Source organism: Leuresthes tenuis, unplaced genomic scaffold, assembly GCF_036924035.1.
Source record: "Leuresthes tenuis unplaced genomic scaffold, fLeuTen1.0.hap1 SCAF_4, whole genome shotgun sequence".
Lineage (NCBI taxonomy): Eukaryota > Metazoa > Chordata > Actinopteri > Atheriniformes > Atherinopsidae > Leuresthes > Leuresthes tenuis.
In genome coordinates, this window is record NW_027325358.1 from 12,798,393 (window position 1) to 12,813,345 (window position 14,953).

Here is a 14,953-nt window from a genome sequence, read left to right on the forward strand (position 1 = left end):
CTAGTGTATGTTAACACTGTTGCAGTTTCAAGTAGATGCACAGAGGTGACAATATGTGGACAGGACTGAGACAGACTGACATGCCACTGATTCTTGAGCTTCACGATGTCTCATACTCTTTTTCACACACTGACACAGAGACCAGGCGGTGACTCACAGCGTGAAGTTCTCCTCTGAGTAGCAACGGTTCCTCAGCAGCCCTGCCCACAGCTGCACCCCGATGATACCAAAGATGAAGAAGACGAAAAAGCAGAGCAGGAGGACGTTGCCAAGCATGGGCAGAGTGTCGAGCAGTAGGTTCACCAGGATACGCATGCCTGCAGGGAGACACAGGAGAAACATTCATGTTGAAACTTCACACTGTGATTAAGTTGATCTTAAACCTTAAATCAGGCAGTGGATAGTTCTGTGTATGTGCAGCCAAAGAGCTTTTCTTTTTTTTGGTCTTTTTTCATGGTCTTTTTGAGAGGAAAGCTGTAAATACCTGCGTTTGATCCTCAAATTAAATCAAATTAAAAGTGTACCATAGCATCCTCTTGAGCCTGGAACAAAACTGCACTTGTGGAGCTGTTCTTAAATGTATAGTTTTATCCATCCCAAGTAAAACATCTTGGGTGGACCTTTTGGCGAGCTGTGGAAAGCCTGGTCAGAGAAAGTGTTGCCATTGTTATTTCAACATTTATGAGCCATGTTTCCAATTTTCATAAATAGTGCAGCTGTGGCGTGGCTGTAGCTCATGAGCAAGTGTGGTCTTCCAGCTCAAAGGTCAGTGGTCTGATTCCCAGCTTCCCCAGACCACATATGAAAGTGTCCTCGGGCAAGACACTGAACCCTGACTTCCCTCTGATGCGTACATATGTGTGTGATAGGGAAAAAGCACTGCATAGAGTAAGATGTGCTGTGAGCGTGTGTGTGAATGGGTGGATTTGGCTAATAATGTAACAAGCTTTGAGTGGTCAGCTAGATTAGAAAAGCACTGTATAATTGCAGTCCATTCACCATATAATTTGAGCAGCCAAATGGGCACAATGTCACTCCAAAAGAGAGGGTTTCAAAATAATTTTTAGATCAAAACATAATTTTTGTAAAACTTTTTTCCACCCTTTAATAGGTAGTTTTGCTGGTTGGACTTTGCTGAGCAGTGAGAGAGAGCAAAATTCAAAGCAAACAAAAACAATGTAAATTCTGTAGAAGATTCTTTAACTGTAATGTCCAAGGTGCAGCGAGGTGAAAACATCAAGTCTTTGGCTGGAGTTGAACTCAGGTCACCCACATCAACAACTGACATATATTACCTCAACCAACATCCCAGCTTGTTAAGGCCACATATTTCAGTCATTTCTAGAGATCTGCAATGACAACTTTCAGCTCTTGACACAAAGGTGGATATGTGATAACCAAGATGTGGTTTCAATATTTAATCCAACAAAATTCTATTGTTGTTTGCTTAAATTATTTGTATAGTCAGACGGTGAAGACCAGTTCAGTGTAAGTCGCTTTGGATAAAAGTGTCTGCTAAATGCATAAACATAAACATAACATCAACATCAGATCAGATAACAACAGCAGAATTTAAGTAGCTCTTTGAAATATTTATTACAAGTGGTAGAACATTTGATCCAAGCCAGAATCTGACTTCAATCGACAATGCTTTGTTCCATCTTTCATGAACAATGACTGAACAGTCCAGAAAACACAAAAAAAAAAAAAAAAAACAACTTTGATGTGTGTTCACTGATTAATCAGGTTGTGATCTGGGAGGTTTGGAAGGTTCAGTTTCAGTAATGACATTTACGTGCTTGATTCATTTCAAACTACCACCTTCATAAATGCAAAAGCCTGTTCCCTACAGAGCTTTTCTTACCTAATATAGCTATTTGTGTGAGGCTGGAGTGTTGGGTGTGTTAAAGCAATGTGCTGTTGTTTTGTGCATGTAAAATGCTATAAAGTGAGAAGAAACAACAGAGTCTTGAGACCCACTTCTGGAGAAAATGAAAAAAAAAACTACACAAGGACACATTTGTGAACACAAAACAAACATTCTTTCAGGAACTAAATCTTTCCGCCTAACTTTTGGCTTTATCTTATTCCAAATTATTCTCAAGCGTCTCATTCTCTTTCTCATGCTGAACTTAAACAAATTACACTCCATTTCCGTATAACACATAGTATTATCATAATTAGCCAATAAATCACTAATCTCCATCCTAATTGTGATCAAACGGTCCATCACTTTAGCTCTGTGATTAAACTTAACCGGGGCTTAAATTCTATCTGTAAAAGAGATTGAGCATTGATGCAGTGTTTTGCTGACTAATCAGGGATAACAGAGCAGGGGCTCCGTGGACCTTCTTTCGGGGATCTCACTAAATGTTCCAATTACTTCCAATTTTTGAGGAAGCAGAGGACAGAGACGCTTAAATCAGCCTTTACAGATAAAGTTACCATGAATTTCAATGAAAAAGTAACATGAAAGAGTCACTATTAAGAGTGATTACAAAAATGCCTTTTATAAAATTAGTTTTATGTGTCCAGTCACAAAAAATACACATTTCTCATATTTCTCATGATGAATATACAGTAAATCCAACTTTGAACGAGATTTTCATTTTGTTGGCAAAAAAATAAAAAATCTTCTTCCTCTTCCATCCTCTTTGTATAAACGCACCACATAACCTTTGGTGAACACAATGCATGGCTGAGATTGCTTTTTTTAATGTTAATAATTCATCAATCTTTGGGTGTGAGCTAAATAAAAAATAGTTTGCTCTAAGAACCAGTCAGAGAAACATCTTTATGGAAAGAAATGTATAAAATATTCTTTTTTTGTGCATCTCTGTCTATAACTTTGTTGTGGCCCCACTGTGAATACTGGGTCTTACCAAACGTGCTAAATACCTGTTAAATCAAATTAACTGATGTGAATCTAACAAAATGTCCCTAAGCTAAGCTGCAGTGGAAGTCTAACCCAGGCAGTACTGGTTCCAGATATTAAACAACAGAGCTTGTGATTTCCTCTGAGAATGTTGAAACACACATCTCACACTGATTAAGTCTGTTTGAAGTCAGTAGCAGCTTACAGCGATGGAGTATAAAATAAGACACCCTAATGTGAAAATTCAACAATTCATCAACAGTTTTTTACAAACAACATACGAAAGAAACACCATAAATGCTATATACAGGGAGGCATAGAAAAAATGCCAGGAAAAAGAGCAAGAGTTTTTGACTGTTTATTACCCAAGGTTGAGATTTATTTGAAAATATTCAAAATGGTCCTATTTAAAAAGTGATATGAACATATCTTTATGTAAAAATATGATTAGTTTGGCTATTTGATGTCAAGTGTTGGCTGAACTTATAAGTGAGTGTTTCTTTTAAATAAAATGCAACTTTAATAATTAGAAACAGTTACAGTTGTCTATGGGCGCAGCCACAGATGGATGGGCGAAAACGTTTGGAGCAAAGGGGGAAAAAAAAATGAGGAAAGTGAAAACTAGATTAGAAGAGGGAGTAAACAGTATGCAAATGAAAAGATGGCAACAGAGAGAGAATGTGCTGATGACCGTTACCTTGGCTGCTAATACACTGCCTCCCAAAGGGGCTTTAGGTAATGCAGAAAACAGACCCAAGCCTTTAAGCTGTGACCAGTGGGAGCCAGACGTGGAAAATTTCCATTAGCACCATTAACTGACTCACTACACACATCCTCAGCTGAGAGTGTGTGCAGTCACTTCGTCATTCTGTGCCTACAGGTGCATGTTTGCAAGATTTTGCAGCTTCAGCTTTGGAGCTAAGTTGGAGGTGGAGTGTGTGCATTTGATGGTACATAAAAGTGGGCAGACTTGTACCCAAACCGATCAAAATTCAGCATCAGGCTCCAATATTGATGTCATTCACAGATTGAATATTGGACTTATGTCAGTGATTCATGTCCAGATCCACACATGGACCAAGACCCTTCATAGTCTGATGGCGTTACAAACTACAGAAGGTCATAGTGGAAAATTAAGCTCACAGCCAAAATGCTGTGGTAGAACTAGCTCATTACTTATCCATTAATAAAATAATTTATTTACCAAGTAGTTATTGTGTCTCTAAAAGTGCTACAGTTTAGACATACAGTACAGGCAAATGTAAGCGTGTCATTGTGAACCTGGGTAGGTTTTTATCTAAAATCCAGCAAATACACACAGACTGTACTGTCTTTCCAAACTGGCAACCCAGGGCCTTCATACTCACACAAGACGCTCAATGAATAACACTGTTACCAACTGTCCAAGATTCTCACTGGATTTAACAGCATTTCAGACCATTAAATACAGAGCTGGTTAAAACTGTCTGGAAACATTCTGAACAAACTCGTGTTTTTCCTTATGCAGTCTGCCACACTGCCCCCACCCCCACTGCCTGCACAGAGAAGTAGCTCCTCTGCAGTTTGTATTACTGTAACGTCATGATCACAGTGTGGCGTTTGCTCCTAATTTTGGAGGATCTAATTAAAGTTGATGTGGTAGCTGACAAGATATCTATCTGTTCACAGTGGCAGAGAGGAAAGAGAAGCTCTGCAGCTGACAGGGATGTGAAAGAGGATCATTCCGTTGCTCCTAATGTGATCATCTGATTTAAATATGAATACAGCTATAAATACTGGTGAGTATTGCTATGGTATAGCAAACAGTAGGTTTCACTAAAGCCTCATGTAACCTTACACAATACCACTAACACCACAAACAATGCCATAAAAAAAAATTATTTCAATCAAATATAATTCTTCTTTTCATGTTATAGTGTTGACTTTGTAGTAATATCATTGTTAATACTTTTTTATATGTCTGATTCTATTATCTTGTTTTTCTATTCTTATATGATGGTTTAATGCCTGTATATGCTATCCTCTTACAACTAAAACAAGGTAATGTCCCCATATCCCATAGTTCATGTAAAATAACCCTGGCATTGGACTATAACGGCATCAACAGATATAAAAATTCATGTATCAGAATTGTATTGCAACCCAAAAAAAGTGGATCGGTTCATCTCTATGTGTGTGGGTTTGCATGAGTGAAACCACTCTATGACTGTGATGGTGTATCTCCCACAGCACGAAGATTAAATTACCCCTGAGATGAGCCCTGTGGTAAATTGTCTTTAATAAAGGAGGGAATTGCTTCTTTATTCATTCAACAAATAAAGAGGAGTGAAATAACTGGCTTTTGGAAGAGAGTGCTGCTGTAATATAAACAGTGTTTGTTAAAATACCAACCTTTTTATCCAGAGGTCACTGGCTGTTACCTTACAAAATAACCCAACACTTTAATATTTATATTGATAATTGTCTTGTTAATACTTAATAAAGCTTAAGTGAGTTATTGATTTCTACTTCAAGAGAGATACAGATAAATGCTGATATGAGGTACTGATAATGGATCATTAGGAAATTCAATATTTTATCCATTCCCATCCAAAAGTTTTGGTTAAAGTTTACATGGATTTTTTAGAAGACATTTTGACATGCCACTGGCTTTGCTTCTGCTTGTTCCCATACAATATCTTAACTTATTGGGACAGTTCTGCCTCTCCTACTCTGACAAGACAGATTTTATTTTTATTTTCTGGCAAAGGGTATGAGTTATCAGTTATGCAGCTGTGAAGATAACACCATCTAAAATGCAATATAAATGCTTCAGGTTGTAGTTAAAACAAGCAATGCAGTATCAGAAGTGACTATTTAGTACAATGGTGCCCTTAGGATAATGCTGCTTTGCCTGTGTAAAATGTCAAACTATATATTGTTAAATATATGCAAATAGATAAGAAAGCATGTGTGTTGGGGTTGAGACCCAGACAGCTCAGGCTAAATCAAATGCCTGCATATACCAATGCTATCAGCATAGCTTAAAAAACATGAAAAAAACAAAAGAATAAAGAATTCAAAGAATTTTTCTGAATTCATCAGAAAAAAACCTCCTGTTTCAAGCATGAAAGCTGAACAAGGCACACACGATTCACTATCTTACTATATATCACAAAGGGATGCACTGCCCCATTCACATGCATCAAAAGTCGACCAAATAGTCTCCAAAAGTGTCTCCAAAGTGCTCACATTTGTGTGTGTTTAAATACGTGTTGGGACACAAATGCTTATATGTCCATTTGAAATTAATAAATAAAAAAGATAGCAGTGGCTGCATTGCTTCTTATCTTTTGTGATATGTAATCACTTCTTTATCTTCTATATCTTCTTCATCCTCCTAACTCCACTTCTTCGCATACTGTCCTTCCTCCTTTTATCTCTATCCATTCAATGGCTCTCCACATCTCTTGCACTTCCCTGGCTCTATCTATCATCATAATCGCCTTCTCATGTGAGTTTCCCAGAATCTCTCTTCTCATCCTCCTCTTCTTCCTCTCATTCATCTTCACCCATCCTTTATAGAGTTAGATAATCCCATCTCCCCTGCTTCATTTATCTATTTTGTCTTTTTTCCCCCATTCTCCTCTTCTTCTTTTTCTTTTTAACTTTCACTCACCCAAATGCTGTGTCCTGAGTGAAATTATGCTATTCAAACCACAAAGGAAGCACCCTATCGTCTCCTTCATAGCTATTGTTTCGAACATTTTTTCATCACATCTACAACAGATAAACAAATCCAATGAAAATAACCCAGTAATTAAATAAATCAGAACTGCCAGATCACAGCACTAAACATGGTTTAGACTCAAGATAATATTGACTGTGTTACTATCCTCTAGGTGTTGCATCTCAAGGAAATGCAAACACAAAGGGAGCTTTAACAGTGATACGAGTTAAAATGAAATAAGGCTAAACCACATGGCCGTACAGCTATGATACAGACATACATGTTAGCTGAAATAAAAGAGAGCCTGTTCTGGTAGATAAAACTGAAGACAGTGTAGAAATGCTCTGTCTGGTAGAATAATTTGTTCTTTGATCAGGCAACCATACTGGCATTCCAGGATTGTTTGTAAGCACCCCCCAGAATTGAGACAATTGATGTTACAGACATTTTCAGGCTGAACTTTGGCAAGAGATTGTTAAGGGCTGGAACAACAACCATGTGTTTTGTGAAACATTTTGACTATTGTTTTGCAAAGGTTGGGCAACCTTCTCTATCTGTATTACCAATTAGAATTTTTTGCGTTTTTGTCCTTTTGTGGATTTCAAAGGTCTGCAAAGTTAGATAGTTTGAGATCATACAATGATCAAAGTCAGAGATAAAAGAGACACTGCAAAAGGATTTTACAGGTTATGGGTGATACGCCGTACTAGAACACCAGCCAGCTTGTACTATATCTGAGCTCATTAAAGCAGCATTGTAGGAAAGTAGGAACCTAGAAAGACGAGGTAGTAGGGGTACAAAGATGAATTGTACAGTCTATTTTCTACATGTTCTAGTCATTACGTTATTATTACTTTTATATTGAATGCTCTTTCACCCTATTCCTCTCTTTTCATTTCTTCTTTTATCTTTTTCATTCATTCCTTATTGTGATTCAAGAGTAAACATAAGGACTGGAATAATGAAAAGCTTTGAAAACAGCTTTCAGAATCTAAACCCTCACATTACCATCACGTCGTGGACCAAGAAGTGAGAACATGCATTAACGCCAGATGAGACTGTCTGGTTGTGATCTTGCTCTCCCTGCTGATCAGCACTTCCTCCCGGACTTCAGAATTCAGAATTCAAAGGAGGAGATCATGAGTGTAGTCTGTTTTTCCCAGTGGAACAAATTACTCCCAAGAGAGGTGCAAGAACGATTTCAGACTCAGCTTGTGGAGAGAGGAAGAGATAAATGAGGTGAACAGATGCAGAGAATATGGAAGAAAAAAAGGTGAAGAAAGCAGAAAGAAGAGTAGACGGGGGGAAAAAGTCATCATTAGACACTGACCCTGACTGAACAGTGCAAAGCATGAAATTAATCAAAAACAAAAGGGATATGGAGACAGATAAAGGGTGAGGACGAGAGACATGAGAGATCACAGGGAAATAAGATAAAAAGAAAATAAAAGGATATTCAAAAACGTCTACTATCCTTTCGTCTCGAATAGATTATTAAGAGATGATGGAAATATACAAAAACGAGGGACAAAGAGACAAAAAAGAATCATTTATGTTCAGTACCACATATAGGCATCAGCATGCATTTCTCCATCACCAAATCTACTACACCTGCTTTCAGAAAGCAAAAAATATATTCCTTTTTATGTGGAAGATTCATGAGCAGTGGGAGGTATACAGCGACAATTATCAAGGAAGCAAAACAACATTAACTTCAAGTGGCAGCATATCCAGCTTAGAGAGTACTCGTAGCCCCTTAAAATGATTGCCTGCTAAGCGCAATTTAGACACATCAACGAAAAAGCAACTAGCTGGAAGCTCTGATCGTTCCCATCAAAAAGGGTAGAGACTAAGCAGTAGTTCTAGGGTCGCTATAACAGGGCTGGAGAGCTTAAAACACATGCTAATCATTTCAAAGATGTTGTGGTTGCTCAAAAATTTTGCACCAAAATTATTATTTCTTAATTAGAACAGCTTTGCACAAAATTCTTTTTTAGGGAATTCAAAAAGAGTTTGTTTCCTCATACGGGATGAAATAATTTACCAGTAACAAAAAATCATATAGTGGCTTAAGAGAGATGAAATATGTTGGGGGTTTCTGTTTGATTGCATTCTAAGAATGCTGGAAAGCATTCTCGTTATTGTTTTCCTGTTTCTCTTTATTATTATTATTCCGTAAGTTTTTTGTCCGCAAACTACTTCTGCAATCTTTCAACAATTTCTACAATTTTGGTATCAAACCACTCAGCTCCTTCAGGAGATTTATGCTATGACTTTTGGTGTTCATAAACTTTTAAACTTTTAAACTGTTCAACTTTTTTCCTCATTCAAATGAATGCAAAGTGCTTTCGACTCTTCAAAAACTTCTGCAGAATTTCAGCTAGACACCATTCAAACTTTAAACTGGTCACAAGACATTCAGCTGTTATCAATTGGTGCAGCTTTTTCAAATATATTCAAATATATAACCAATATTGAAATATAACGGTTTAAAAAAAACGGAAACATTTCAACTCTTTCTCCTCTTTTCAACCTAACTACTCCTGCAATCTTTCAACAATTTCTACAATTTTGGTATCAAACCGCTCAGCTCCTTCGGGAGATTTAAGATATGACTTTTGGTGTTTAACCCTAACTTTTACACTTTTTAAACTATTAACTATAAACTACTACCAATTGGTGCAGCTTTTTCAAATATTAATCCAATATTGAAATATAACGGTTTAAAAATTATGAAAAAAACTTCTAAATTTTTTTTAGCCCTTTCATCAAATTTTCTGTACTTCCATTAGGTTTAAATCATTCCACTATTCTTATTTCAAATTCAAACCAAGACTTCGGCAACTGGATTTTCAGCAACTGAAAGATTTTCCACTTTTTTAGCATTGTCAGCTATCCCTTTTCAACTTCATCAGCATTCTCACTGCTTTATCGCAGTAACAGCTTTTTCTAGTTTGTTTTGTGGCACTGTCCATCTCTGTTTTAGATAGCATGACAGTGACTATCCTAACAGACCAAAGTGCTCATATAAACCACCAGGCTAGCTCAGAAAGACAACAGGTACACAGTCAAAATGACATAATTACAGCCAAAAAAAAAAAAAACAAGCAAACAAAAAAAAAACACTGCAGAGCAGTTGGGCTGCATTTGGCCGTCTGCTTTGTGGAAGTGGGGCTGTTTTCATGTATCCCATTTCCTTCAGAATGAATAATGCCGTGGCACACTGTCAGTACTGCAACATTTGTTGTGTTCACAAATAATACAGACAGGCATCTGTCAGCACAATGGAGCTATAAACACTCACACAACACAGTATAGGGCTGTTTCTGGTTGTGCGTTTTATCTTTGTAAAATGTAACACAACCATATTCTAAAGTTTTCCAAGCATGTCACATTCTGATTAAAGAGGCAGTGTTATCTTTCTTTGACTTAATTGCGTGTAGACTTTGTTGTGCTTGTACAAATTCAAGCACAAATTTGTTGTGGTTCTTTGTTATAATGATCAGCTTGGGTTAAAGTTTTTTTTGTTTTTTTTTAAAGGTGTTTTTTCAAATCTCATTCTGACCCAGCTGACCCAAGTCTAATGACTCTTACTATATTTCAGTAAGAAATCAAGGTTGTTTGAATGGCCTTACAGTTGTCAAGCCAGTAAAACACTTCAACCACTGATGATCAACAATTTAAAGCCAAAATGATTCTAAGGAAGGTTTTATCATTTCCCTATCATTTTTCCTTTTATATTGAGCACCTTATTTGTTCATACATTTTTGAGCATCCTTTGACTGACATCTGAGTTGAAGTCTTATCAAGATTTTGGGTGAACGTCTAAATCAGATGCCAAATGAGTCATAGTACACAATAACCTCTTCCTTTTCATTTAGTGTTCTATTCTATATCAGATGTGAATGTGCATCATAATAATGTGGAAAGTAAATTTATCTGATTGTTTTTTATCTTTTTTTTTTTTTTTAAATACATACATACAATACAAAATATTTTTATACAGTTTGGTAACAAGAAAATCACTGTAAAATCAAAATCCTGTAAGAGTTAATAGGTGATTCTGTGATTCTGTTAGTGAGTTTGCATTGTTGTTTGTCACATTTGTCTCTGTGATGACCCTGTGACGGACTAGGAACCTGTTCAGGGTGTACCCTGCTTCTCGCTGGGATGGGCTTCAGTTCCTTGCCAGCCTGAATTGGATAAAGCGGGTATAGTAAATGGTTGGATGGGTGGATGGAAGTCTACATGGGTTTTATGGGTCTCACATGTACTTCAAACATATTTGTCATCTTGTCTTAAGATATTTCTGAAGTATCTCAGTTTACTAATGACATATTAATCTAGGATCAGAATAGTTACATTGAGATTTACTATTTTACAAAAGAAAAAAAAAAACAGGAAAAAAATATTTTGGTAAAAAGCAAAACAACACTAGCAATTGTTTTGTTATCCATGGGATTTAATTAGAAAACTGATTTACCCCGCACTTAATTCAGCCGACAAAAAGTCAACCTCAAATGTCTTTTTTTGTTTGTTAGTTTTGTTTTTAATCTGATGATATGTTGTATTGTGTCTATTCTGACCATGGGTTCTGTTACATTTACACCTTGTATGCCAAGAGATGTGAAAACCTGGCTCAAAGATCATTATACACCCAGGGAATATCAAAAGTTTGAAACATGATTTCACAAACTTGAAAAGAAAAAAAGAAAAAAAAACACCTTTTCGACACACCAGACGAGGACATTTAGAAAACAACTCACAGAAAAAAAAATCTCTTAGACCTTTTTAGTCAGTGCTCCACATTTATCTGTTTAACAGTTGGTTTTGGGATTGTAATCAAAATTACAGGTCAGTGAATCCCTCTCAGTCTATTTTAGTTCAGCTTGAAAACGCAAAATACTTTTAAGTTTTAATGTATATTCAGGTGTGTGTACCGTGGCCATTGACTGTTTCGCATATTTTTTTCACTTTGAAGCTGCCTTTCTTCTTCACTTTAAAGATAATGTGCCTCTGATATGGGGAATATATGGTTGGGTTTAGTTAGCTAAGGGTATTTGATAAACCTTAATAAGTATGGCACTAATGTCATTAAAATAATCACAACTCCAATTAACTCAAGGTCAAATAAAAGCAGCAAGTATAGCAAGTATAAAAACGTTCACAGCTGGTGTATTTCCAGCTCAATGAGTAATCTGTGGGCAGCTGTCCATGGTCCTGAATGAGTGCCATAAATGGCATTACAAGATTAAAGTTTAGACAGTTTTTTTTCCTCTGTCAAATAAAAATGAAAAATAATAAATAATATAAATAAATTCTATATGTTCTATATTGTTATTTTATTTATATTAAAATAATATATACTACTCGTATTCTAAACCCAGTCTGATGGAGGGGGTTTGTGACTTACTTGGCACCCTGTTAATTGCTTTGAGAGGTCGCAGCACCCTCACTGTTCTGATAGCTGTGAAGTTGATGTTCTGCAGGTCCAGAGAGTACTCAACCATCCTGAAAAACACACAGCACAAACAAAAGCATTAACAACACAAATACTTACTGCACGTTTTATTAAAGAGAATTAAAATCAATTACAAAATATACACTTTAACTTATGTGATCATCTCAGTAATTTAATCAACTTGCACAATCAGTTAATCTATTGTGCTCCTCCCTCCAAATTTGTTCCTATTGAAAGCCTAGACAGATATTCACACCCACTCACACAGCTGGGATCCTGCTGTGCTGAGCTTGATATGAATAATGAGCTGGAATATGTGTAATTTATAATGAAATGCTTTCACAATGGGTCAGAGGAATGCTCTGTAAAATTATCTTAATTGTGTATGTGAAGCAACTCTGCCTGTATATCTTTAAACTTTAATTAGTTTATGGCCGAAAATGAATATCAATGCATGCAGGTGTGTAGTTTTATTTGACAGTGTTACGGCAGGTGTCAATCCATAAGAGAATAAGTGCAGAAAACCTCCTGGGTTCCTGGAAACTGACTGTGCTGGCTTTTAACACATGCTATGACAGCATCAAAGTGTATCCTGTTGGTTTGCAGGTACAAGCATGTGAGGCCTAAGATTGAATGTGCAGTCATCTGAGATGAAAGCAGAGTCCTGTGAAGGGCCAAAGATTGGAGGTGGTAGAAGTACACAAGTAAGAAAAACTAGGTATGTAATAACAGAAAAAGAGAGGGAGAGAGGGAAGGCAAAGAGAAAGCATTTTGAAATTTCACCTATTTTTGATCAAATCATGACATTGAAAACATTTTTATTTATTTTGCCATAAGAACAGCAGAAAGCAAGATCACTGGAGTTAAGAGAGCAAGGAAGAGGACAGCTATAAACAGAAAGAAAGAAAAAGAAGATGACAGGAGATGAAAAAAGCTTGAGACAAGGGCGAGATCAGAAGCCTACCTGAGTAGAAGCTGAGTAAGTGCAATATAATGAAGGCAATAAAGCCAGATTGAGAGAGGTAGCCAGAGAGAGCCTGAGGCTTTTGTCAAGTGTTGGAACTAATTATGACTTTAGGAACATAGAGCCATAGAGAGAAATGAGCACTAAGAATATACCTGGCTGAACAGAGAAATGCTGTTGTCATACTAAGAAAGGGGGGTTGAGGTGGGGGTTGCACTGCTGTGCAAAAGAAAAGTACAGGAAAATGAGCCAAGTTTCAGACTTTTGACACAGATATTAGACTCCTCCAAAGATAATCCAGCACTTCACGATAACAAGCTCATTTCTGTGAGAAGAGCCCACCCGCTGATTTTTTCCAAGTTATTCAAGCTCTCGACTTCTCGACCTCCAAACTTGGAGAGGAGTCTTTTCAGAAAAACAGCTGTAAAATAACAATCAAATGGACAGAAACAGACATTCGTAATTCTGGTGTTTTAGAAAGTGTCTCACAGTTTGAAATGGAATCTTGTGGGGCTTCAAAGTTTAAAAACACGATAAAGTTACTTATACAGTAAGGATGTGACCCGAGAAGTTGTAGAAGGATTCTAAAAGTACAAGCAGTCAGAAGCAAATTCAATGAAATGTCTAAGGTGGGAAGAAGAAGGGTTCTTACATTTAAAAATCTGGAAAATGAAACTGGAAAAAAAAACATGACCAAAGACTCCCCAAGACCAACCTATGTGTATTGAAAAAGGGAATATACAGTACAATCAGCATCATTCAGGTAAGATGACTTCAAAGTAATCATGGGTTATTGTCCAGCTCTGACTCGCAGTGATAGAGAACATGACTTCTGGGAGGAAAGGGTCATTTTCACCACTTTGCAGGCACAATACCACTATCAATAAAAACTGGCCTGTCACCTGTGCTGGTACTTTCTGTGACTGGTATTTTAGCTATAAGTTCAATTAGTCTGTGTTAAAGCAGTACTCAAACACAGTTCCACTGGCAATAGGTTTGAAGAGATTAAAGTACAATTCATGAACAATAACTGCATCTTCCTGGCCTCGTTGAAGCTTACATTAGTTTACTTGAGCTGGTTTGTTCAAGAAGATTTAAAACAAGAAAAACATAGAGCCAAACATATCTAACAGCAATAACAAATATGTTAATCAACTTTTTAGGCTGGGTGAACAGCAAATAAATAATATGCATATTCACACACGTTTCCGTGTAAACAGATTGTAAGTTCAGAGCTTCAGCTAAACAGGACTTTTAAATGGAGCAAAAAGTGAAGCTTGTGAATCAGGCAGTTTATTTCATGTTCAGCTGTCTGACAAACAAACAGCAGCCCAGCCAAATCTCTACTTAGAAGCATCTTCAAAGCATGGGTCTAACTGAGTGAACCATGAAATATGAATCGCTTCGTGATGGCAGAGAATTACGTTAACCTTGCCAGTGACAGGAGGCAGCTGAGCCCTCACTTTGCTATATCACTCCCACAAATCAAACAAAAATGCACTAATAAAACACAGTGACCAAAAGTTAGGTCAGAGTGCACAATGGGGCACAGTGTGTGGAAACTAAGGTGTGCTCTGCACAGTGAGTGAGCACATCCTCTACTTCCAAGAGGAAAGAAAAAAACAAAACAGACACTGAGCATGTGTGTGAGGTCATGACATTATGCTGGGGGTGGGGGTGGGGTGTGTGTGTGTAAGATGAAAGTACAGACAGAAAGTAAATATAACTGTACTGGAAATTTTCTACAAGTACCATCTATTCGTGTGTGCACTTCTGTGTGTTTGTGAGGTGGGAGACATAATGGGATTCTGTCATTTTTCAGCACTTTTTGGGGTAATTTTAGATAAGACATATCGTTTTGGCCACACAAACACATAAGATTACTCCCAAGCAAAATGCACACACAGAGACAAACAATCATGCATGCGCACAAAATGATATACA

General features: G+C 37.0%; 1 protein-coding gene across 1 annotated transcript in view; it reads right to left on the reverse strand.

Annotated features, from left to right (window-relative positions):
• Positions 1–14,953, reverse strand: part of LOC140305675 (voltage-dependent T-type calcium channel subunit alpha-1I-like) — a 119,164-nt gene that overhangs the window by 82,649 nt on the left and 21,562 nt on the right. Inside the window, exons 3-4 of the mRNA XM_072384632.1 lie at positions 11,998–12,095; positions 158–317 (exon numbers count right to left, since the gene is read on the reverse strand). Of these exons, the coding sequence (XP_072240733.1) occupies positions 158–317; positions 11,998–12,095 (258 nt within the window). The remainder of the gene's footprint in view (positions 1–157; positions 318–11,997; positions 12,096–14,953) is intronic.